Source organism: Pseudorca crassidens, chromosome 8, assembly GCF_039906515.1.
Source record: "Pseudorca crassidens isolate mPseCra1 chromosome 8, mPseCra1.hap1, whole genome shotgun sequence".
In the NCBI taxonomy this organism is placed as follows: domain Eukaryota; kingdom Metazoa; phylum Chordata; class Mammalia; order Artiodactyla; family Delphinidae; genus Pseudorca; species Pseudorca crassidens.
The window spans coordinates 32,171,585-32,196,408 of NC_090303.1; the positions used below are offsets into that span (position 1 = coordinate 32,171,585).

General features: G+C 40.6%; 1 protein-coding gene across 1 annotated transcript in view; it reads left to right on the top strand.

The window, feature by feature from the left end:
• The window catches only part of IGF2BP3 (insulin like growth factor 2 mRNA binding protein 3), a 139,141-nt gene that overhangs the window by 95,317 nt on the left and 19,000 nt on the right, over positions 1-24,824 (top strand). The window contains exons 4-9 of the mRNA XM_067746152.1: positions 5,824-5,875; positions 5,958-6,021; positions 15,660-15,941; positions 20,182-20,316; positions 21,611-21,733; positions 23,827-23,962. Coding sequence (XP_067602253.1) covers positions 5,824-5,875; positions 5,958-6,021; positions 15,660-15,941; positions 20,182-20,316; positions 21,611-21,733; positions 23,827-23,962 — 792 coding nt within the window. The remainder of the gene's footprint in view (positions 1-5,823; positions 5,876-5,957; positions 6,022-15,659; positions 15,942-20,181; positions 20,317-21,610; positions 21,734-23,826; positions 23,963-24,824) is intronic.

Consider the following 24,824-nt stretch of genomic DNA (forward strand, 5'->3'; position numbering starts at 1 on the left):
GGGATCTTCCTGGACCAGGGCTCAAACCCATGTCCCCTGCATTGGCAGGCAGATTCTTAACCACTGTGCCACCAGGGAAGTCCCTAAGCATTTTTTCATGTGACACACATACTTCTAAAAACATGTGGAGAGACCCACCAAACTGACAGTGGTTTCTTTTAGCACTTGGTGGAGTAACTGGTTGGGAAGTTATTACCTAGTCAAAAGGGACCCTAACTTTGCATTATTTAGAGTGGTTTTTTTTTAAGCCACTATTTCTGTTAGTAAGATATAGAGCAAGGTAATGCTGGTTAATATCTTCATCTGATTGAGGAACATAAAAATAAACTTTTGAGCACTTGGAACATGGGTGGGGAAGTTTACTGACCCTGGGAGTTGATAAAGTTCTTTGCCTACGGAAGGATGATTTTGATCTTGCAGCAAAGTAAGGGTTAAATTGCTTTCAGTCTGTACCATTGTATTTTATTCTAATTGTGTGGGGAAATGCGGTAGCTTACTTGACCAAGTGGTTAAGAGTGTGAGTTCCGGAATCTGACAGCTGGGGTTTAAATCATTTCTCCATCACTTAACTATCTATCCAAGTTGAAATACTGTTTAACTTCTCCATGTCATAACTTACCCATCTATAAAATAGGACGTTACTTCACGGGATTTGTGTGGTTTAACTGAGTTAAAACAGATTAAACATTTGGGACAGTGCTGCTACTAGAAAGCACTCAAATGTTATCACTCATAATTTATTACTAAAAAAAGGTCAGTGTTGTTGGAGAGGAGAGAGTGCCGTTAGATGATGGGCAGGTCACAGGAGGCCTTCAGGGCACTCATTAGGGACTTTGCTTTTTGGTTTTTTTTCTCGGCCGCGCCATGTGGCATGTGGGATCCTAGTTCCCCGACCAGGGATCGAACCTGCAGGCATCTTAACCACTGGACCACCAGGGAGGTCGTCTTTAGGGACTTTGGATCCTATCCCAAATACAAAGGGAAGTTCTTAGAGTTTACAGTAGGGTATGAGTTGATTAGCTCAGCTTTTAAAAATCCGTCTAGCCCAATACTATCCAATAGAAAGCTAATTCAGGCTTTCTATTGGATAGTTTAAAATTTTCTAGAAGCCATGTTAAAAAAGCAAGAGAGAAAACAAGTGAAAATTAATTTTGATAATATTTTATTTAATGCAGTATATCTAAGATATTACAATTTTAATGTGTGATCAATATTTTAAAAATTGAGATTTTATATTTTTTGTACTAAGTATTTAAAGTCTGCAGTTTGTTTTACACTTAAGCACATCTCAGTTGTGGATTAGCCACATTTAAAGTGCGTAATAGCCACACGTAGCCAGTGGCTGTGACCCTGGATGATGCTGGTCTGTTATGAGAACAATTAGAAACAAAATGAATATGGGAGACAACTCAGGAGCATGTTGCCGTAGTCCAGAGAGAGATGCTGGAGGCTTGGTCTAGGGTGGTGGCAGAAGAGAAAGAAGCTTGAGGGAGATGCAGGTGCAGTTAACAAGGTTGAATGCAACGTTCCTGGTGTGCATAACTGTAGATGGTGTTGCCTCTTACAGTAAAACGCAGTAGCAGAGGAGAAAGGGATTCAATATTGGGCTTGGGCACAGGTGTCAGGTCTCAAGCATTACCTGAATAGGGTCCCTTCTGGTGTTCATCTTTCTCTGTGACTTTGAGGTCTGTGTGAGTGGATGGTAGCTTGGACTACTCTCTCTCTTGGTCGCTCTGATCACATGATTTTATGGAATCCTAAATTATAGTCTCCTCCCCGTGTTAGAGGATGTAACTTGTGAAAGTTGAGGATAACTAGAAAGTTGTGAGGTCTGGAAGGTTTGTGTGTTAAACTGGAGGCTGAGATTCCCTGGGTGGTTTTTTTATCTTTCTTTTTTTTGGCCGTGCTGTGCGGCTTGTGGGATTTTTGTTCCCCAGCCAGGGATTGAACCCGGGCCCCGGCAGTGAAAGTGTGGAGTCCTAACCACTGGACTGCCAGGGAATTCCCTCCCTCTGGGTTTTATCGGTGATGAAGATGGTGTGCAACATGGCTTGTGAGGTTGTCAGGGATCTGGTGTGTGTATGTTGACCTCCTTGAGTTGAAAGTCCTTTTCAGAGGGAATGGTTTGAATGTTATCCAGTTATAATGGTAACATTGTATAAAAATCTACATTAAGGTAGATATTTCTAAAAACTACCTTGTATTTGAAATTTGTACCATTATTTATTAGAAATGCTATTGGGACGTGCAATATAGAATTGTTCTTTGTTTATTAATGTAGCTGGTCTTCTATAGGTAGATGTAAAAGAACAAAGTTCCCGGGATGATTTTATCCATATCTGGCAACAACTGGTTCCTGTTTCTGTATAATGTGTTGACCTGTATTTGAAGGAAGCTCCCTTCATCTCCGATGGCTTTTCTCATGCTCCTGCTGAAATGAGGAATAGGCAGGATGACTTCTTTCTTGTAACCCCTCCTCGAAGTCTGAGTCTGGTTTTGGTGTTCAGGAGGTCATTGGTCTGTGTGTATGTGTGTGCGTGCGCATGAGTGAAAGGTGTGCTGGGGCAAGAGAGTGTTAAATATCCTGCTTTTAATTCAATTTTACTGGTTTTTAGAATGCTTGTGACTTTCCACGTCTACGTCTTTTTTATATGAATTCGTGATAAATTCCTACTTGTTTATGTTTTTTTTTTTTGTTTTTTTTTTTTGCGGTACGCGGGCCTGTCACTGCTGTGGCCTCTCCCGTTGCGGAGCACAGGCTCCGGACGCGCAGGCTCAGCGGCCATGGCTCACGGGCCCAGCCGCTCCGTGGCATGTGGGATCCTCCCGGACCGGGGCACGAACCCGTGTCCCGTGCATCGGCAGGCGGACTCTGAACCACTGCGCCACCAGGGAAGCCCACTATGGACTTTTAAATGAACCTGGAATTTATTTCCTTTGCTCTTAGGACCAAAACTATTCTGTGGCTTCTTTTTAACCCCTCCCTTACCTTTTATTGTTCCTCAGTGCTTGGCTCACAGGTCACTAAGACATGGTCCCTTCCCTTAAGAAGTTTAGAAGCAAGTGCAGCCCTGTGTGGAGGGGCCACACTGAAGTGGGCGCTTGGACTGTAATGACCAACACTGTCCCATCATCTTCTAAAACACATGTGTCCAATAAGGAGGATTGGAGTCTATGATCATACACCTATAAATTATCTGGAGTATGGAAGCCAGTATAACTTTGAGGAATAAGTTACTTGTGACACACCTGACAAATAATCACATCACTATGGTCAATAATCACTAGTCTAGTGGGAGAATAAAGATCGGTGAAGAGATTATAAAATGACATTGCTTTCATCTCGAGGATTAGGTCAGCTAAGGTGCTGTGGAAATGGGGATGCTGATTTACATACAATAAAATTACCATTTTTAGTGTATAGGACTGTAGTTTCTAATTTCTAGAGATTTTACACATGGGACAGTTGACAACCAATAGCATTTATTATTACTTAGAATGTTGAACTCTTACAAGCAATTTTGTTTTGAACATACTAAACTATGTATAATACATGCAGTGAAAAATTTGATGGACATTTCCTGTTTTTTTTTCAAGTTAAAAATTTACTTGTATTAATTGTGTCTGTGTGTATATATATACTCACATATAAATATATGTCTATTTGTGTGTATACATATATCAATGTATATATAATTCATATATCACTTTGCCAGTGGGCCTTCTGGAGGCATTAGTTTCATTAGCATTATTGTAGGTTTAGTCAACATTGTTTATAAATCATGGGTATTTAACTTTTGTACTGTTTTCTCTGTAGTAGTAAAAGTTAATGTAGTGTAAGGTAAGCTACGTGGAGACTAACGTATTTAGTGAACAAATTGCTTTTAGGAAGAATTAAGAATGATGCTTATTTAAATTAACATCTATTAAATTGGCACTTACCCCCTACTTCCTACACGCCTCCTCCACCACCTCTAGCTGCCTCCGTACCCCTGCCCCTCAAGGTAGCCAAATTTCGTAAAGCTCTACTATTGGAGTGGCTTTCATTTAAAAGCTAAATTTTAAATGGTAGATGTACCTTTCCTGCTGCTTTAATTATTTAAGTTGGAATGAACACCTTGTTAGAATTTTTTAATTTACACAGAAAACATTTATTGGTATTAAAAATTTTTTTTAGTTTTAAAAATATAAGTAGATTGCTGTTTAAATTTTTTTAAAGGCACTACATGTTGCGTACTATCTATTTGCATGGCATTGTGAAAGGTTTCCTATTTTTTGGCCTTTATAAATTAGGTCTCTTATCAACATTACATGCACGGCAGACTTACCTCTAAAACAGGTGAGCACTGTTACAAAGAGTACTGTTCCTAATAAGCTATACTAGTATTTCCCCCTGAGAATGCTTCACTTTATTTATGAGCTATTTGAATGTCATTTTCTGCCTGTATATTTTAGGTGCTGGGGCTAGTACAGTGAACAAAAACTTCCTGTTCATGCCGAGCATGCATTCTAATGGCTGAGACGGACAAATGAAATTTTATGTAGTCAGTTAAGTGTTCTGAATTAAAAGTAAAAAATTACGCTTTATGGTTTAAGCAGTAGCTATAATTTGAGACAAAGATCAGTGTGCTTCTAGACCTCACCCACAGGACATTCCCTGTGTCAAAACTTACCTATGAAAATACTAACCATTCCATTCACAAATAGGTGTTAACCTTATTTAAAATGGAAAAATAAATAAATAAAAAGTTCATCTCCAGACAAACCTTGCTATAGATTTCAATCTGGACTCAGCAGACAAAATAAAAGCCTGAAAGGTACCACTTAAGATAAACATTGCTTTAGAAGAATTTGCTTAAAGTTTAGTAGGAAATTACCATAAAAACTTACTTAGTGAGTTTCTTAATGGTTTACTGTGTCCTGGGGGCCAGAAAACATTCTCAAGGGACTGTCCTTCAAATTTTGCAATTAAATTGATGAGTAAATGGTTCACTGTAAATCAATAGAAGTTCATTTTGTTTTACTTTTCAAGAAAAACCTGTTACAGTTCTTGGAAGCGAATGACAGTTGAATTTGGTTTACATGGATGAGATGTATACCTGCAGTTTATACTGTAATAAAATTCAGTTGCTGTTTTAACAGCCTTTCATTAGAATAACATGCATGTGCAATAATGAAGCTGTGGGAAAGATAGTTCCAACTCTACTTTTTCCAACTCAGTGTAGGCTTAGAAGACTAACAGCACAAACTCACTTCTTTTTATACTTTCTACTGTCCCAAGAATTGATAAACCACTTAGATTAGTCTGTAGTTCAAGACTCCAGGCAGAATATCTTTCTTCATTTTGCTAGCCTGCCTTGAGAGTAGTCTGTTCTGATACATCTGTTCCAGCTGTGAAAGGAAGTTCTTTGAAAAGGAATATCTTAAAGATAAAACTTAACGTGGGCCCTTGTCTTGTGACTTGCTATACAAGGAGGAAGTGTGATGATGTGTTGGTGGTGTGTGTATGGGAATTACATGCTTCTTTGTCCTCCAGCCTCAGGGACCAGCAGCTGTAGCTTTGAATATTTTGCTGAGCCCCTATACTTCTTGGTTAAATCAGCTCGAAGTCAGGGACCTCGGGAGAGGCAGAAGAGAAAAACCCACCATATGCTCCCTATGGGGCCCTTCCCTCACTTCTGTAGGTCCAAACCCCAGTTATTTTTTGGGGGGGCGGGGGCCTCATTGCCATCACAATTACTTTGTGATTTTAAAACCTAATCCTGCCCTTGTTAATAACGTGGGAAATTGAAAGTTTGTAATTTTCTCTCCCCCTCCTGATAGGTGCTGGATAGTTTACTAGTCCAGTATGGAGTGGTGGAAAGCTGTGAGCAAGGTACATGTCTTCTCAATTGCTTTCAAATTTGTAAAAGGAAGAAAGAAGAAAGAAAACTAACCTATTTTTTTTCTTCCTCTAGTGAACACTGACTCGGAAACTGCAGTCGTTAATGTAACCTATTCCAGTAAGGAGCAAGCTAGACAGTAAGCAGTTTGAAACTTTTAATCTCTGTGTAATAACTAGGTTAAATATAGTACTTATATTTTGGGCTGGTGGGTAGCAGACATAAACTTTATTTTGCAACGTTTGACCTTGCAATTCTTTTTAAGTTTGAATGTCTAATAAGAACCTACATTGGTTAAAGTTTTTATTACATTTTCAGTATATCTTTAATGCCAAGAATATAGTGATACAGTATGAAGCTGAATTGCATCCTGTTTGCAAAAAGCTCTGGGCCTGGATATCATTGCTAAATTACATTAAAGACTTTTTTCCTTGTTATTGGTTATGATAACATACATTGTTGCTGTTTTGCCCAAAGCTGGTAAGTTTATCATGGGTTAAACTAACAACAGTGTTAACTGTTAAGTTTGCTTGTTCGCTGATTTTTCTGATTACTGTTCTCATTTAGGAGTGTGCAGAAGTGGGATTAATGTAATTTGGTGGAAAAAAATATATTCTGATGCAATAGGCAGAGTTTCACAGATCAAAAAAAAATCTTACCTAGGAAAAGATAATTCTGTAGGCTCGGGAATAATCGAATGAACTGATTGACCACTAGAGAGAGGAAATGAGGATCCCACAAATACTGCTTTTGACTGATCTGCTCAGAACACAAACATGGAGGGATGGCATGCAGGGTACCCAGCAGTGCTGAGTGTCAGCAGACCGTGGAAATTTTGACCACCGCCAGCTAAAGTGCAGGCAGGAACAGACTGTCTGTGCTCTGTGTGGGAAAAGAAGGACCATGCTGGCTGACCCTGAGCCCTAAAGGAGAAAGGCGAAACCAGCAGCAAGAGTGGGAATAGAGCCAGGTTACCAAAGGCAGTACCCACGCATGGAGGGACTATGAAAAGAAAGATGGGGGTGGGAAAGAGATGGAAATTTGCATAACACGAGTGGAACTTTATTTTTTAAATTGGTAATATTCACATGGTTCAGAATTTTAAAGGTCTAAAGATGTATGTAGTGCAGATCTTCCTCCCGGCGTTGTTCCCCACCTACCTTGTTCCCTTCCGTGTAGATAACCGTATGGAAGAACAGCACGTGTGTGTGTTCTTCCTCCTTTTTACCCAAATGATACCATAACATTTGAGTGTTTTATACACGTAAACGTATCTCTTACAGTTGCATAGAATTTGATTGTATGGATATGGAGTGACTTATTCCCAAATTGGATTTTTAGTTCTCTTGCAGTTATGAACGATGATGTATTGAATCCCTTTTGCAGTCATTTTGCAAGTGTGCGAGTATAGCCATAGGTTAAATTCCTAGAAGTAGATTTGCTGAGTCAAGATGGATGTGCATTTTAAAAATTTTGTTGGATATTGATGAGTTTAAATTCCCGTCAGCACTGTGCGAGAGTCCATTTCTCCGTAATTCTCCCTAACACAGGGCTTTGTCAAACTTTGCCTATCCAGTGGGTGAGAAGTAGTATCTAATTATGTTAATTTCACTTTTTCTTTCTCAGGAGCAAAAGACTTGAGATTCACTTTTAATATTTTAATATGAGACTCAATATATTTTTTTTATTTTTTTAAATTGAAGTATAGTTGATTTACAATGTTGTACCACCTCTGCTGTACAGCAAAGTGACTCAGTTTTACATATATCTACATTCTTTTTTTAATATTCTTTTCCATTATGGTTTGTCCCAGGAGATTGGATATAGTTCCCTGTGCTATACAGTAGGACCTTGTTGTTTATCCATTCTAAATGTAATAGCTTACATCTACCAACCCCAAATTCCCAGTTCATCCCTCTCCCTCCCCCCCATCCCCCCTTGGCAACCACAAGTCTGATCTCCACGTCTGTGGAGGCTCTTAATATATCTTAAAATACTCATTTTTTCCTTCTGTTTGTATCGTTCATTTATTTTAAAAATGTTAACAGTTTATGTGAGGACATTATAGAAGTTGTGGTATATGTTGTAAAACAAACTGATTTCTTACAAACTTTATTCTTCAATCATGATATAAGAGGAATAACAAGAAGCTTTCACATTTTTTACCCGAAGTAGATTGGGGGTAAAAGTGAGCAGTGAGAACACAGGGGCTCCATTCATTTACATGTGTTAGTCTTTACAAAGACTGTAATAAATATTACTTGGTAGAGCCAACGCTCTGCTAGATGGGAGATGAGGGACAGCATGATAAACCCAAGGATATTTGGAGATTGTCAGAGGCCTGTCCCAGTTGTGTTATTTGACAGTTTATGTGAGGCTAGCTGGGTAGAGGGGAGGTGTCTCATTTAGCAGTTACACAGCTTTACGGGAGAGCGCATGTCGGAGACATACCCACATAGCTTTGCAGATGTTTGGAGTGAGCCTTCATGGGGACTGGCTGACATTTAGCACCCACAACCCCCTGTAAAAATTCCGAAGCATTAAGAGTACAGGCATGGGAAGGGTAGACTGCTAGCCAAGGCAGAATGACTGCTGAAGGTACTCTCAGCATGACAGCAAGCTGAACGTGGAGGCATTTTAATTCTAAAAGCACTTCGCAGTGATTGTTAAGAGATCGTCAGGATCCTGTTGATCACGAGGAGGGACGAAAAGACTGTTAGGAGTTTGTAGTTTAGGCAGTTCTATAATCTAAACAAATAAACTGGGCATTTCAGCGAATGAAAAATCATCATGTCCTTCATTCTAGTAGTCAACCCATTAACATTTATCGAGTACCAGTTATTGACCAGAAGTTGCCAGTGAATAAAGGCAAAGTCTCTGTCCTCGAGGACGTGCCTTCCAGGGCTGGAACAGTATTTGGAGAGGGATTACCTGATTTAATTCCTGTCCAAGTTGAGTTTCCTTCTAGGAATACTGGGTTTTCTCCCTCTCAAGAATTCCAAAGATCAAAGAGAATTAGAAAATAAGTGAGTATTCAGAGAAAGTTAATAGATTTAAAGAATGGACAAATCAATTTTGTGTACAATGTTATGAAAACTATTAGTTTTCTAGTAAGTTTTTTAAAAAGATGTGAAGTGCATTATCATCCTTTGAGGAGAACTAATTTTATTTGAGAGGCATTCGATGTAGTGGAGAAAGCATGGACCCTGAGGTCAGGCAGCTCTGACTGTAACCTTGAGCTCTCTGAGCTTCAGTTTTTCAGCTACAAAATGAGGGCTGACAAGAAACGAATATATTCATGCATATATGCTCATATTTATAGACAGTGGTCTTATCACATATAAATTTGATAATTTACAGTAAATAATAATTTACTGTAAATAATAATTCTTGTTCAAACCACTGCTTCTGGGCACCTAAAGAACAGCTAGATTTGGCTGGAGCTGGGGAAGGCTGGTCCATTCAGGCCTTGCTCTGCTGAACCCTGAGAGCCTGTTCTCTGAGCTCCAGCAAGACTGTTGCCTAAACTAACCTGGCATGATTTCTTCTTGCCTTTTCCATTGCAGCCATCCAAAGCTCACTTCTTTAGGTGTTAAGGGCTGAGGTGACATTCTCAGCTGACTTCTTTTTTTCCGTAGCATCTGTTACGTGGGCATCTCTGTAACTGGGATGTGCTTGTGCAGGAGTGAGTTGAGCGTGGAGATTAAGAGGATACATTCCAGAGTCCAATTCCATGGAATGGATTTTCTGTGCCACTTCTCTAGCTGTGACTCTGGTCAAGTTAAACTGTCTTAATTCAACCCTATGTGTAAAATGGGAAGGTGGTAAGAGTTCCTAAGTTAGCAACTATTACACATTTTCCCAACATTTTTCACTGCTGTTGATAACACCCCGTTATTGTACAGGATACTTCATTTCAGATAATGACTGGCCACTGACCCTCAGGAGTTAGGGACCAAGTTCAAAAGCCTCTTTTTAAGCTCTATGAATGACACTTTTAAGAGGCTTCTTCAATAAGGCTATGTCTCTAAGAATTTAACATGGAAATTCCTGCCACCTTGTGGCTAAGAAAAAAATCAAAGGTTAACAGTGCCAATATCACTAGGAATGCATGCATCTGCTTTAACTCAAGCCTCAAATTACTAATTTACTAAAATAATACATGAGTAAAAATAATGCAAACTTAAAAAATAAATTACTAAAACCAGGAGTATGGGGCTTCCCTGGTGGTGCAGTGGTTAAGAATCCACCTGCCAATACAGGGGACACGGGTTCGAGCTCTGGTCGAGGAAGATCCCACATGCTGCAGAGCAACTAAGCCCGTGCACCACAACTACTGAGCCTGTGCTCTAGAGCCTGCGAGCCACAACTACTGAAGCCCGCGCGCCTAGAGCCCATGCTCCACAACGAGGGAGACTACCACAATGAGAAGCCCGCGCACCACAATGAAGAGAATCCCCTGCTTGCCGCAATTAAGACCCAACATAGCCAAAAATAAATAAATTTTTAAAAATAGATTAAAAATATGAATTAAAAAAAAGATCAAAGCACTTTATTAAAAAACAAAAAAACAGGAGACTGTACTTAGTATTTCTTGTTCCTGGAAGCAAGAGGGACTTGGGTCTGTGGAATACCTATTCCTTCCATCTTCCAGGGATGCTCAGGTAACAAAGACAGTATTCATTGGAAGATTTGTAATGGGTGACAAAGAACCCTTCAGAATTTGTAGGTATTTAGTTCTATTTTTTTAGGGTTCTTATTTCTTTTCTTTTTTTGTAGTTGGGGCTGTTTATTATCTGAGGAGCTTTTTCTAAAGATTGATTTGGCATTTTATTTTACTTTTTATTTTTTAAAATTGAAGTGTAGTTGATTTAACAGTGCTGTGTTAAGTTCTGCTCTACAGCAAAGTGACTCAGTTTTATATGTATATTCTTTTTTATATTCTTTTCCATTATGGTTTATCCCAGGACATTGAATATAGTTCCCTGTGCTATACAGTAGGACCTTGTTGTCCAGGGGGTTCCTATTTCTGGTGTGTGTTTTTTTTTTGTTGGGGAGTAGGAATATAGTTTATATATTGAAGCTATTATTGCATATCTTTTCATATCAGTTTGAAGATTTGTATTGGGTACACACAGAAGTGTTTGAAACAACTTGGCTGATGGCTAAAGGGAGGATATTTACCCTTAAGCTTTGAAAATTATGTAAATAGAAGATTTATTCTGGAAAAAGAAACAATAGAGCAGGTAGTGAGACAAAGAAATTTGTTGCCCTTTTTGCCATTCAGAGAAATTTGATGAAATTTGTGTGAAAATCCACTGTGAAACTTGCCATCAAGTTTGTTAGACTTTGTCCATGCATTACAACTTATAAAATGCTGAAAATCATTCTGTAGCGTTGTGCAGGTTGTCTTTGCATTAACTATATTTATACTGTTAGTAATCTCTATCTGGTATTTCATCCCTACCACAGTCTGTGTAGCTAAGTCCTCTATTGGGCATCTGGGTTGTTTGCAGTTGTTTTTTGCCTTTAGAACTAGTTTAGTAATGAAGTCTTTTGTAGGTAAATATATGGGCTTTGTTCATAATTGTTTCCTTAAGATGCATCCCTGCAGTGGTATTATCAGGCTTTTGGTAATTATTGCTGAATTGTATGTCTCAGCCTCTTATTCTTGGTACAAGGAGAAAATGGAATGGTATGACTTCAATAATGGCTAAGCCTCATTTCGTTAGGATCTATGAGACACGCAGCAGTGAGGTCTAGGAATAAGAAAAAGAGATTTTAGACATGGAATTTAGAGTTGAAAGGGACCATAAATCTAGGCTAATGCCAAACAACAAAACGACTTTTCCAGGGTTCCGTGGCTACTTAGTCTTCAAGCTGGGCTAGAATTTGGGTCTCTCTTTCACTGCTCAGCTCTGTATGTGTGTACCATTGGATAAATTTGACCTCTCTGTGTCTCAGTTCTTCTTACTCTCTCCTCCTTGAGATAAACTACTTATACTTTCTCTCAAGGCCCTTTCAGTCCTACACTGTGATCTATTCCAATAAACTTAGCAGTGCAATTAAGAGCTACCAGCTAGCAAAACTACTCACCATCTTCTGAATGACTCTTCAAATTGCATCAGAGCAGATTCAAGTAATGATGAGAAACAGCCTCCTGCGTAATACACATGTGGGATAAACATCCTTGAGTTCTGTTGAGCTGAACGCATATGTTTTGAGTAATTATGATGACAATTGTTGATCACACGTCTTGCATGTACAGTAGGGTTGATGAAAATACTATTAAGGTTTCCCCTGAACTCAGCAGACCACCAAATGGTGTAGCTGAATATTAAGCTTTGTGCATAGAAAGGTTATAGTGGTTGACTTAAAATTCAGAAACTTGGAATCTTCAGTCATGAGAAAGTCATTACTTGCAGTTAAGTTACTCCTGTACCTTCAGCTAGCTGTGTCCAAGTTTGGAGCACCGTGGGCTGAGGGGTTGGGAACCCTGCTTCCTTGGCAGTTAGCAGTGGGATATACACAGTGCGTGCCGTCTGCTCTCTGACAGGAGCAGCCTGAGTTTAGAGCCTTTGGGACCCAGACTGCGCACTGGGTCGTGGAGCCCTGTGCTATCTGACCTCCCAAGTGAGAGAATCTTTTCTTTTCCCCTCCAAGAAATCTTTTTAAAGCAGCACAGTGAAGTTTGGAATTACAGTTCATGCCAATTTGAGAGAGTTGTTTCTTGGGACACACATGACCTTATCTGGATAGCCCCAGAATACATAAAAGGATCTGGTGGCTTACATGTTTATCTCTGTTTATTCCCATGGAGAAGGACGTCTGTCTGCCTGCCTCTCTCACTCAAGAAAGAAGCTAATTACTTTTTTTGGTAACATTACTGACTTAATTCTAGAATCAAACTTTACTTACCCTCTTCTGAAGCTGGCAGTACTCAATTTTATAGTGGGAAAGGAAGTCACTATGGACTGTATTGCCTTTTATCCCTGTAGGTGTAGTTGATTCCTACATTGGGCTTGGCTTTCTTTATGTCTCTGAAAGAACCTTCAATGATCTGTTTCTTCTGGGCTTTTAAAAGGTTTAAAGTTGCTTTGAATGGGGAATTCCTTGGTGGTCCAGTGGTTAGAACTCTGTGCTTTCACTGCTGAGGGCACTGGTTCGATCCCTGGCTGGGGAACGAAGACGCCACAAGCGGCCCAGCGTGGGCAAAAAAAAGGTTACTTTGAATGAATATCTAATTGGTTGAAACTTCTGTAATTGCAACTTCCTGTAATAAATATACATCATTGATATTAATAAAATCTCTCAGCTGTTGTCTTCCTTTAGAAATAGCCAAAATATTTTAGGGCCCTTAATCCACATATTCCTTAAGAAAAAAGGGGAGAGGGAAGAAGCAAGGAAAAATGTGTTAACTTAAGGTTCTTGTATCAGGGTATTGGTAAAACAAGTTTTGCTGTGTGCCTGCTATCACCTGTGAAGCTTATGAAAAGAATGCCATCTTTAGCTACTTTTTAAAAATTGAAGTATAGTTGATTTACAATGTTGTGTTAACTTCTGCTGTGTAGCAAAGTGATTCAGTTATATATACATTAGAAAAGAATGCCCTCTGATACAAAAATCACATGGAAATATCCCAAGATGTATTTGGAAAAAAAGCAAGTCACAAGACTATGTCTATCATGATCTCAGTTACACTTTTAAAGAGGGTACTGAACACGTACACACCTGTGTGAACATATGGAAAGAACTGGTCCATTTGCAGAAGTTATCACAGTTAACAGTTACAGTGGGAAGGGTCTTGGAGGGTTGGTGATGGTGCCAGAAATTTCTTGATACTTTGTTTTCCTGTACGATTGGGATCTTTTCTAATAAGAGTTCATTCGTGTGCAAGGCACCGTAGGACAGTGATGGAACAGGGGATTGGAGTGAGAAAGGGCAGAATTCTGGGTCCTAAGAACATCGGTATGCCTTGTCTGGTTGCTTGGGTCTGCCATGCAGTTTCATGGTTTTGGTACCCTTTTTGGTGCTGGGACTCTCTCCCCTCGCCACCCTTTCCATCCAAGTCAAAAATGGAAAGATCTCCAGTAAGGAAAGCAGTACGTGAACCAGAAATGATCATTCTGAGCATTTCATGCCTGTATTTCTGTCCCTGCCTGGATTGAACTCAGGGCCCACTGGAGCACCATCTGAGCAAAGAATCTGAGTAAACCTAGAGAAAGTGTGAGGCCTCTTTTAAAAAAATTTTGTTGTGCACTGGGAGTGTGTATTATTAGGATTATGTCTGTGTATGCTTTTGAAACCTTGGTGATATCGTCTGTCAACTTTTTATTGAGTTTTTCACTTTTAGAATATGTAGGTAAGCTAGAACACAACAGTTTGGATGACTGTTATAAACAAGGTAAGTAAAAGATGCCAGACATGAGAGATTACATGTCTACTCATATATATTTATATTGAAATTTAAACAGGCAAAATTAATCTATGGTGTGAGAAGCCTAGGGGAGGGGCAGTTACTGGAAGGAGGTACTGGTTGGTGGGGCTTCTGGGACACTGGTGTGTCTTAGTTCTGCATCTCGATATGCATGTTCACCTTGTGAAAATTCATTGAGATGTATGCTTAAGATTGGGTACTTTTCCATAATAAGGTTCAAAAATGAAAACAAAACAAAACAAAAGTAAAGCTCCTCTCAAAGTAGATGAGTGGATGCATGGATGGATGGATGGTTAGATAGGTAAGGTAGAAAACAGCTTCATTTGCTTTTTTTGGCTCACTACCACCCCTGTCTCTCTGCCCCAAATCAAATCATAAACTCCACAAGGGCAGGGACTGCTCACTCCCTTGGGGACTGGCTCATAATAGGTATTGAGAATTTATAGTGATTGATTAACCTGAGTATTAAATCCTACCCATCTCCGTTGAGTAGCTTAGAGAATTTTGTCCTTTGATTCTTTTTTTCTTTTTCTTTTTTTTTTTTTTAATATTTATTTATTTATTTGGCTGCACTGGGTCTTAGTTGCAGCATGTGGGATCTAGTTCCCTGACCAGGAATCAAACCCGGGCCCCCTGCATTGGGAGCGTGAAGTCTTAATCACTGGACCACCAGGGAAGTGTCCCTGTCCTTTGATTCTTAAAATATTTAAAATATTTGTATTTAAGAGGTTGAAGTAAGGGAGGTGTATATTCGTTACATCCTTTCCATTCTGATTTGGAAAAACTGGCCAGGATGACGACTGCCCACTCCTCTCTTGCTGTGCCGGTGCTCATAGGCTATTACTGACCTTATGGGTAATAGCTTCGTCAAGAGTGGGGGTTTTTTTGTTTTTCTTTTTTGTTTGTTTGTTGGGTTTTTGTTTGTTTCTTTGTTTTGTTTTGGGGTTTTTTTGGCCACACCATGCGGCTTGTGGTATCTTAGTTCCCCAACTAGGGATTGAACTCAGCGCTCTCAGCAGTGAGAGCGCTGAGTCCTAACCACTGGACCACCAGGGAATTCCCTAGTCAGGGTTTGACAAAGTGTTTTTACTTTATTGGTAGATGGCAAATATGTTCCCTTTGGAAACTTGTTGGTCTTTCCTATGTGTCCTTCAAAGGAAAAGTGCGGGTCGGCGGGGGAGAAGTGTATGTGTGTTCTGGGTTTCCTGCTTCTTCAGTGGCTTTATTCAGAAGTTTTAGAGCCAGTAATCCTGAGTGGATTAGGTGGGTATTGCTTTGCTGAAAGGTTTGTTTTATAGCTCGGTTCCTCTTCCCACCCCCTGCTCCTTGTCAACTTTCAGAGCTTTAGACAAACTGAATGGATTCCAGCTGGAGAACTTCACACTGAAAGTGGCCTACATCCCTGACGAAATGGCTGCCCAGCAGAACCCCTCGCAGCAGCCCCGAGGTCGCCGTGGGTTTGGGCAGAGGGGCTCATCGCGGCAGGGGTCTCCAGGATCCATGTCCAAGCAGAAACCGTGCGACTTGCCTCTACGTCTGCTGGTTCCCACCCAATTCGTTGGAGCCATTATAGGAAAAGAAGGTGCTACCATTCGGAACATTACGAAACAGACCCAGTCTAAGTGAGTATTCCTGAGTGTGTGGGGGCCTTCATGCTTTCCCCTTTAGATCTTAATAACGAGTGGGTTGTCTTGGTACTTTGTGTCCTTCTGAACATGGTAGTGATCCCTTCTTGTATGGTACTTGGGAACCCGGAAAACCTTTGTGATTTGATACCCTTTTTATTTTTAATAAATAAAATAAATGTATTTATTTATTTATGGCTGCGGTGGGTTGCACGTGGGCTTTCTCTAGTTGCGGCGAGCGGGAGCTACTCTTCGTTGCAGTGCGCGGGCTTCTCATTGCGGTGGCTTCTCTTGGTGTGGAGCGTGGGCTTCAGTAGTTGTGGCTCGAGGGCTCTAGAGCGCAGGCTCAGTAGTTGTGGCACATGGGCTTAGTTGCTCTGCGGCATGTGGGATCTTCCTGGACCAGGGATCGAACCCGTGTCCCCTGCATTGGCAGGCGGATTCTTATCCACTGCGCCACCAGGGAATTCCCGTGACTTGATATCTTAGTGTTCATTTCATATAAACCTGGGGCTAAACCTTAATCTCAAAGGGAACTTCAAATTTTCACACATGAATGGAAAACAAATGATACTTAATCCACTCCTGATGAGGGAGGCCCTGATAAACAAAAGGGCAGCTTCTAGTTTCTCTGCTCCCCCATCTCCACTTTGACCTCCAGTGATAACTGCCTTCAGTGCTTTTGGAAGTCATTTTCTGGGTTCAATACAGAGATAGTTTTCAGTCTTGCTGTACTTCAGTGAAGAATCATTCAGCTATGGTCCATAGTTATCCTGTGTTTAAGCCATGTAGTTAGAATGGTTGTTTCTTTAGGATGTTGTTTGATAGTTTTAATTTGCAGATTTTGAGAAATTAGAAGATTCTCCATCAAACCTTGGCGCTAACTTTTTAGGAGTAGAAAGCAGGAGCTATTTGTTTTTATTTACCACTGTAGCCCCAGTGGTGGGCATGCTGCCTTATATGTAGGTGGGTCTCATATTTGTCAAATGAGTGAAATAACTATATGTGAATTATATTTAATGCCCTTAAAATATATCTAAGGTACCTTCTCAATTTTGAAGCTCCAGTGATTATATATTCATTGTTTTGCTTTAGTAACCATCCTGTTTGCTTTAGTAACCATCCTGTTATGCTGTAGTGAAGATTTTGACCCAAAGAAACTTGATAATGAACTCTGTCCTCACCCTTAGTTCTGTAAATTGCTACCAGGCACACCTCTGGGACAGCTGCTGCCATATTTCCCGAAGAACTCTGCGTGTATTAGGGAGAAGAGGCTGTGTGTACAAATCTCTCTTGTGTCATTCTATAGGAAAGGGTAGGGAAATGGCCCCTGGGCCAGCTCCAGAGATGACTGTGGATCATTTTGCTTTTTAAATTTAGTAAGAAAAATTATCATTTTGTGTGGTTCAAGGAGTTAAGCAGAGTCTTCTTCAGAAACTGCGACTAAACCTTGTGCTGTGTATATCTTGCCTATGTGTTTGTTCCAACAGGCTTAAGAGGCTATCCATGTTCATCACAGGCACCATGCCTGCCTTGAGCTGACTGACTCATTTCTCACGCAGAAACAAACGAACTGTGTCTAGTGGTGGTTGCGTACCCACTCCCCTGTGGAGTGACATCTGGTCCTGCCTTCCCCTGCTTTGAAGCAGGAGTTGCTGGGTGCTGGTTACGTTTGTGCAGACTCAGTGGCTTTGACTTCATAATGTAGAGTGTGGGGAAGACAACTGAACCATAGCCTCATCACTTTTCATCTTAAATTTGCCTGGTTTTAATATTAAAATTGAAGGGCTTCTTGCTTCCCTTGATTCCCCGTTACCTGCAGAAACTAATTATTCAGTGGTTTGCCTTCCTTGTCACATGGCAGATTAAAGTTGTTCCTTTTAAAGCTACTCATTTCCTTGTAGGAGGAAAGAGCTTCTGTGATTTAAATTGCACTGTTTGTTTTATTTAAGCAGGAAGATGGAGGATGGAGCGGGAAGGGAAGCAATTTTTGTTGTATCCGATGATTCACTTGCAGCTCTGCCAGCGGATTTAATTAACTCTTGCCATTGAAACTAGTCATTATCAGATCTTCTATTTCTGGAATGGCCTCGCAGGGCTACCCTAATCTGTAAAGCAACATCACGTTCTCTCAGACGATCAGAGTTTAGTAATCCTTAACACAGTGAGCAGATGGAAATAAACCGGGAGGAGGGAGACTAACATGTTACCTACTAGAAGAGAGACAATACTTACAGTGATTGGGGATTGAAACCCGTGACTGGAAAGATGGTTCCTGAGATCAGAACTGTTATCTAAGATACTTTTCTTATTGGTTATTTCTAGATATCCCTTATTTGTTTCACTTCTACATTGCCCTAATTTTTAGTTACAGGTTTTAATTCTGAGATAAATCTTCAGTTTTCAATCAGACATTTAAGAAAATGAAATCCAGGCCTTGATTTTATTGGCAGGATGAAGTGGTCCTTCTCATGACCACGAGTTATGCAGCTCTTCATCTAGTGTTTGAGTGGCCAGGGGAACTCACCAGTACTTAATTTTTCCTGAACACATTTTTTTTTTTGATAGTTGATTTTCTTTCTTGTACTTTTTAAACAGAAGACTTATTTTTGTATTTAATTCAAAACGTACAAGTATGTACGTTAAAAAAAAACAAAAACAAAGAGCTAATCTTCATCTAACCCCCAAGGTGACCATTGTTAAGTTGGGGATATGTCTTTACAGGACTCGTTCCTTGTACCTATTAACATGTGTAGCTTTAAATGAGAAATCATGCCATGGTATGTATTGCATTTTTTTTCACATAAGATCAAGGACCTCTAACTATGTTGGCACCTGTAATTTAACCACATGGTTTCGAACAGCTGTATAGTATGGATGTAATGTTATTTAACTGTTTCTTCCTGAGAGGTATTTCAAAGATAATTCCAACTTTCTTTCTGTTACAAATAGTGCTACAGTGAACGTTCCTGCACTAGTGATTTTCAAGCAGTAGTGGTCCCACCCTGCAGACGTTCGGCAATGTCTGGAGACATTTTTGGTTGTCACATGTGGATGAGAGGGGGGTGCCACTGGCATCTAGTGGGCAGAGGCCAGGGATGCTGCTGGACATCCTACAAGGCACGAGACGGCCTCCACAGCAAAGCACTAGTCTGATCCGAAAGGTCAATACTGCAAAGGGTGAAAAACACCCGTCTTGGCCCATGTATGAGACTACATCTGTAGGAGGCGTTACGAGAAGTAGGATTCTTAGGTCAAAAGATCATAAGCAGGGCTTCCCTGGTGGCGCAGTGGTTGAGAGTCCGCCTGCCGATGCAGGGGACACGGGTTCGTGCCCCGGTCCGGGAAGATCCCACATGCCGCGGAGCGGCTGGGCCCGTGAGCCATGGCCGCTGAGCCTGCGCGTCCGGAGCCTGTGCTCCGCAACGGTAGAGGCCACAACAGTGAGAGGCCCGCGTACCGCCAAAAAATAAAAAAATCGTAAGCAGCTCAGCTCTGATAGGTCCTGGCGGTTTGCTCTGTACTCTGCACCGAACCAGAAGGGTGGCCATGCCCAGATGCGCATCCTCTTGCCAGCACTTGATTTCATCCATTAACATGCTCGCAGGCCTAGAAGAAAATGACACCTTGTTTTAATGACCAGTGATGTGGAACATCATTTTGTGTTTATTGGCCATTTGTTTTTCTTTGAAGTGAATGCCGTCTCTTTGGCTTCCATTCCCATCACTGTTTGTTACGCACTTTCCTCTCTCAAGGAGGCAAAATGTAGAAAGAACCCTGCCAGAGGAAACAGAGGAGCGAAATTCCCACATGTGACGGGTCGTGGACATACAGTATCGCATCAGGAGTTCCACCTGGCTTGTGGAATTCCAGCTCCAGTCCTCTTGGCTTGTGTTCCTGTCCCCCTTGGTTTTAGAGCAGAAGAAAGCCTTTTGTTTGAAGCCAGGCTCTCGGACGTGAGATGTTTGACCTGTGGCACCTAAAAGGAAAATTAAGCACATGCAGCTTGGGCAGAATGAAAAGATGCCCCTGCATGAGCAAAGATAGGGGAGTACTCCTGGAGTTAAAATTGGTCTCATCCATGGTGATAGCTTATCAAGACTTGATGCTTTTGAGGGGAGTGAGTCATCCACTCTTTGCCCGGAAGTGCTGTGACTTCAAAGTTGGTAATTACAGACTCTATTGTGAATACATGCTTACAGCTCTTGTTTTCCTCTCCCTTTGTGCCCACCGGAAGAATTGACGTCCACCGTAAAGAGAATGCAGGTGCCGCTGAGAAGTCAATTACTATTCTCTCTACCCCTGAGGGCACTTCTGCGGCTTGTAAGTCTATTCTGGAGATTATGCATAAAGAAGCTCAAGATATAAAATTGTGAGTAAAGAGGATTACCCCGTGAAGAGGTTGATATTTACACTGTCTTATTTTGGAATTCTGTGACACAGTTCTTGGGAATTGCCAACAAAGAAAGAGAAATAACTGTCCCAGAGAGCAACAGAGGGTTGGCACTATTGATTTGGTAATAAAGCATAAGTCTTTTAAATACTTTGTTTTCATTCATGTTTGGATATGTTGTGAGTGGTGTAATGGGAAAAGTCTAGCTGTAAAAGAAGGCAATTGGGTGTCATAGGAAGCTCACCTAAGGTCCAAGAAGTATCCCTGGGATTTACCCAAAGCAGGGACCCCAAATCCTCACTCCTTTACTTGGAGCTCGTTGGAGCTCTGTCCATGTCTGCCCAGCCTACCCTGCAGCAGCAGGGAGTATGGAGGTGGGGAAATCCCTAATCATGTGCTGCGGTAAACTGGAGATTGATTGGGGCGTTTCAGGTTGAAACTCTAAGTATCTTTTGCACAGGAACCTTGAGCAGAGGTTGGGTTCTCTGCTGCTTGTAGCATCCAGCACAGTGGTGTGCTCAAAGTAGGATCCAGAGTAAGATGCTAGACTTAGCTTGGGGACCTAATGACTAGCATTTAATTTGTAGGGACCTTTGAAATATATTACATATATTTTAATTATAAGGTATTATATGTTGCTGTATTATAAGATTAAAATTCTTTTTTAGTACAGAGAAAAGTAAAGAAAAAGCCCACCATTCAGATAACCCCAATGACATTTTAAAACAATGCTACATATATGACTTGGAAATTCAGAAAGGTACACAGTGAAAAGTGAAAGCCGTCCCTTCCTGCTCTTATACTGTTTCCCCAAGGTGTAACCACTGTTGAGTTTCTTCTGTTTCCCTCTATAAATTGTGCATGTTACCTCCAGGACTGTGTTTTAAAATTATTCTGAAATCACACTGGTTTGCATTTGTACATGGTGTTCTGGTACTCAGGGTTTCAGAATATGGGTTTGAGTAAGGTGTTTTCAAAGAGCTAACAGAATCCATTTTGGGAAGACATTCCCTGAGATGAATAAAAGAAAACTTTTAAACATTAACTCCTATCCAAATACTTGCCAGTGTTCTTTCACCCCCTCTATTCATGCATTGCTAGAATGTAGGCTAATGGTCAGCACGCTTTAAACTATACCTAGCAGAATTCTTCCTATTTGGTAGGTAGGAAGTAAATGTTTAATGAACGAATATTGTCTTTTTACCCTACGGTAGGTTTACTTACCCTGATTTGATGGCCCTTTTTTTTGCTTTGTTTTTTTCTTTCTTTACAGCACAGAAGAGATTCCCTTGAAGATTTTAGCCCATAATAACTTTGTAGGACGTCTTATTGGTAAGGAAGGAAGAAACCTTAAAAAAATTGAGCAAGACACAGACACTAAAATCACAATATCTCCGTAAGTGCTGGCTTGCTTTCTTTTGAATCAGAAAACTTTCACACACCGTTTCTAAGCTGTAGGTTATATATTAAGCATTTTACAACTCTTGGAGCTGGCCTGTACCACCATACTTATACTTCATTTCTCAAACTGAGTCTACTGCCTGCTATCTGTTTCTAACTCATAGTGAAAGTATTATCTGTTCCCACTAAAAAGGCAGGATGCACTAAATACTTCACATTCATATTTCCTAGCTGAAGTCTTGGTCAGGTTTTCTGGCATATACTCCCAAAATTGGAATATATAACCCAGTGTATTATGCACTGCTGTGTAACAAATTATCCCAACACTGGACCGCTGACGACAAGGGTAAGCATTGACTGCTCACCTAGTTTCTGTGGGTCAGGAATTCAGGAACAGCTTGACTGGGCGGTGCTGTTTGGGGATCTCTTGATGTTGCTGAGAAGTTGATGGCAGCTCTCGGAGTGAGGCCTCAGCTCCTCACCTCCTGGGCCTCTCCACAGGGCTGTTTGCGTGTCTTAAAGACACGGCAGCTCTCTTCCCTCAGTGAATGATCTAGGAAAGAGCAAGACGGAAGCGGCAGTGTCTTTTATAGCATAGCCTCAGAAGTCACATTTTTACCATTTTTCTATTGCTGTTGACATGTTGGCTCTAGTTAGTGTGGGAGGAGACTGCCCATCCCTGGGGAATGGGGATTTGGGGGCTGGCCCCCATGCCTGGGGCCATGAATGCCCTGAAATTGTATGGAAAGGCCTTTGTCTTCTGAGGGTGACTTTCCTTCAGAGTACCCCCCAAAAAGTCGAAGAATAGTAGAGAAAGACTGGGGCAATATGTTCACGTAGTAAGGAGTTTTCAAAGAAAGGGATGGAAAGGAAGTGGGAGAGTTGTGCTTTGTGGGAAAGAAAGGAAAAACCGCAAAGTGGTTAAAAATATCAAATGATCCTACCCTGTCTTGAATTTTATGCTCAGAAAGGGGAGGGTTTTAATAGAAAATAATCTTAAAATCTATTCTGGAAGCAACTATTTTAAAAATTGTAACAGAAAATGCTTGGCAGTGGAGAGGTGGGTTGAGCCTGGAGATGAGACCTACACTTGTTTGTCTAAGACAAATCATCTTCATTGTGTAGATGTCTATATTTTTAGCGAGTTTAGGAAGAAGTTAAGGAAAAATATCCTATTCATCTGGCTCAAGTCTAGCTTGAGACATTTTGCTAGTAGTGAAAATGAGAATTTGAACCCTAGGAATATGAAGGGGAGCTGTCTCAATATTCTATATCCTTTCCATCTGTGTATTTAGTCTTATTTCCATGGTAAGTATCTCCCACTGGTTCCCTTCAAGGCTGTTGAGTGGCTCAGGCTTAGGTGGTCTCAGTTGTCACCTGAATGGATTTTGAAACTTCAACAGAAGCTGAGTGAAGCAGGGAGTTTCTGAATATTGCTGTTGCATTCTAACTTTTTAGTTGTCTAAATGGTCATCGAGGGACTATTTTTAAAATATAGTCAAAATGGATTGATTTGTATTATTTCCTGAAGCCTACGTCAATCTAAATTCTAAAATTACCGTCAAAAATAAGTTTAAATTCTGGCTTGCCCTTTTGGAATATTTTCGTGCTTATTCCTTGGCGACCTAGAAAATGCAATTGCATGAGAATGCCAGTTAACGCCTCGAATTGGTCAGTGCAGACTAGGAACATACTCATTAAAGGTTATGTTCATTTGGTTCTTGGTTTCCACTAAAACTGTAGATTCCTCCGACCATCTTCTTTACATTTCACTGTTAAATTGTGAAAATAGTTCACCTTAAGTGGTCAAGAAGTGCACTCTATTTAAAACATGGACTTAATCAAACTGTGTACACTCAGCGATGTTTATTGAGAAGGTGGGAGGGGCAGTATTTTCTCTCATGCAGTTTTACAATTCTTGCAGTCATGTCTTTTGGGGCTTACTCATCTTTCATCATGGCTAACCACCCACTTTTACATATTGCCAGCCTCCACAGTTGGGTTTTAATTGCCATCTGTGGGTGGACTATTACTGTCTTCCTCCTATAATTTCCAGTCTTTTTCTTTCCCCTCTGTTTCAATCTGCAGGTTGCAGGAACTGACGCTGTACAATCCAGAGCGCACCATTACGGTCAAAGGCAGTGTGGAAACATGTGCCAAAGCTGAGGAAGAGATCATGAAGAAAATCAGGGAGTCTTATGAAAATGATATTGCTTCCATGAATGTTAGTTTTAATATGAAGGAAATGTCTTTATTTTGATGAACAATCAAAAGATGTTTTCAATTGCATTAACATTGATTCCTTTAAGGGTGTCTTTGTTAGATGTGGTTTCTAATTGATTTTTAGCACCACGGTGAGTGCCCTGGGATAGTTGGCAAGATGCAGACTTTGACATCAGGCTTGGCTCTCTCTGTGATTTTAGCCAACTTTGAGCCTTAGCTTCCTTACCTGTGAGGTAAGGCTAATACCTCCCTTAAAAAGGTTAATCTCTCCCATACAGTGTGAGTTGGAGGGAGATGATAGTATTATAGGAATGTGGGCTTTAGAGGTCTGTGAACTGGGTTTGAATCCCAGCTCAACCATTTATTAGCTGTACCTCTATTCTCTTGGACAACTTATTTGGTCTCTCTGAGCACCAGTTTCCTCATCAGTAAGATGGGGCTACTGCCTACATGGCATGCTTATTAGGATTATAATAGATACCGTGCATATAAAAGCTACCGTTATGAATACAAATTTAAAATTTGGTTGCTCATAAACCTTGGAGATAACAGAATTTCAAATGACAAAACAATCTGTGTAGTGCAAGTGCATTGCTGACATTCCTCAATGGATGGAATGGTGCAGAAAATGCAGCGTTTCCAAAGTCTATCTTGAATTTTCAAGTAAATGATTAAAAAACAGTTCCTCGGTTGGGCCTGTCATCTGAAACATTACTCCTAAAAGAAGGGAAAATGTGAAAATGATATTACCTTTGTGAGAAGAGCTTGGAATGCTAATCATTTTACCCCCACATGACTGCTGCCTGCCTACCTTCCTTCACATTATAACTGCTCATCCAAATGTTTCAGAGTCGCCTGGGGGT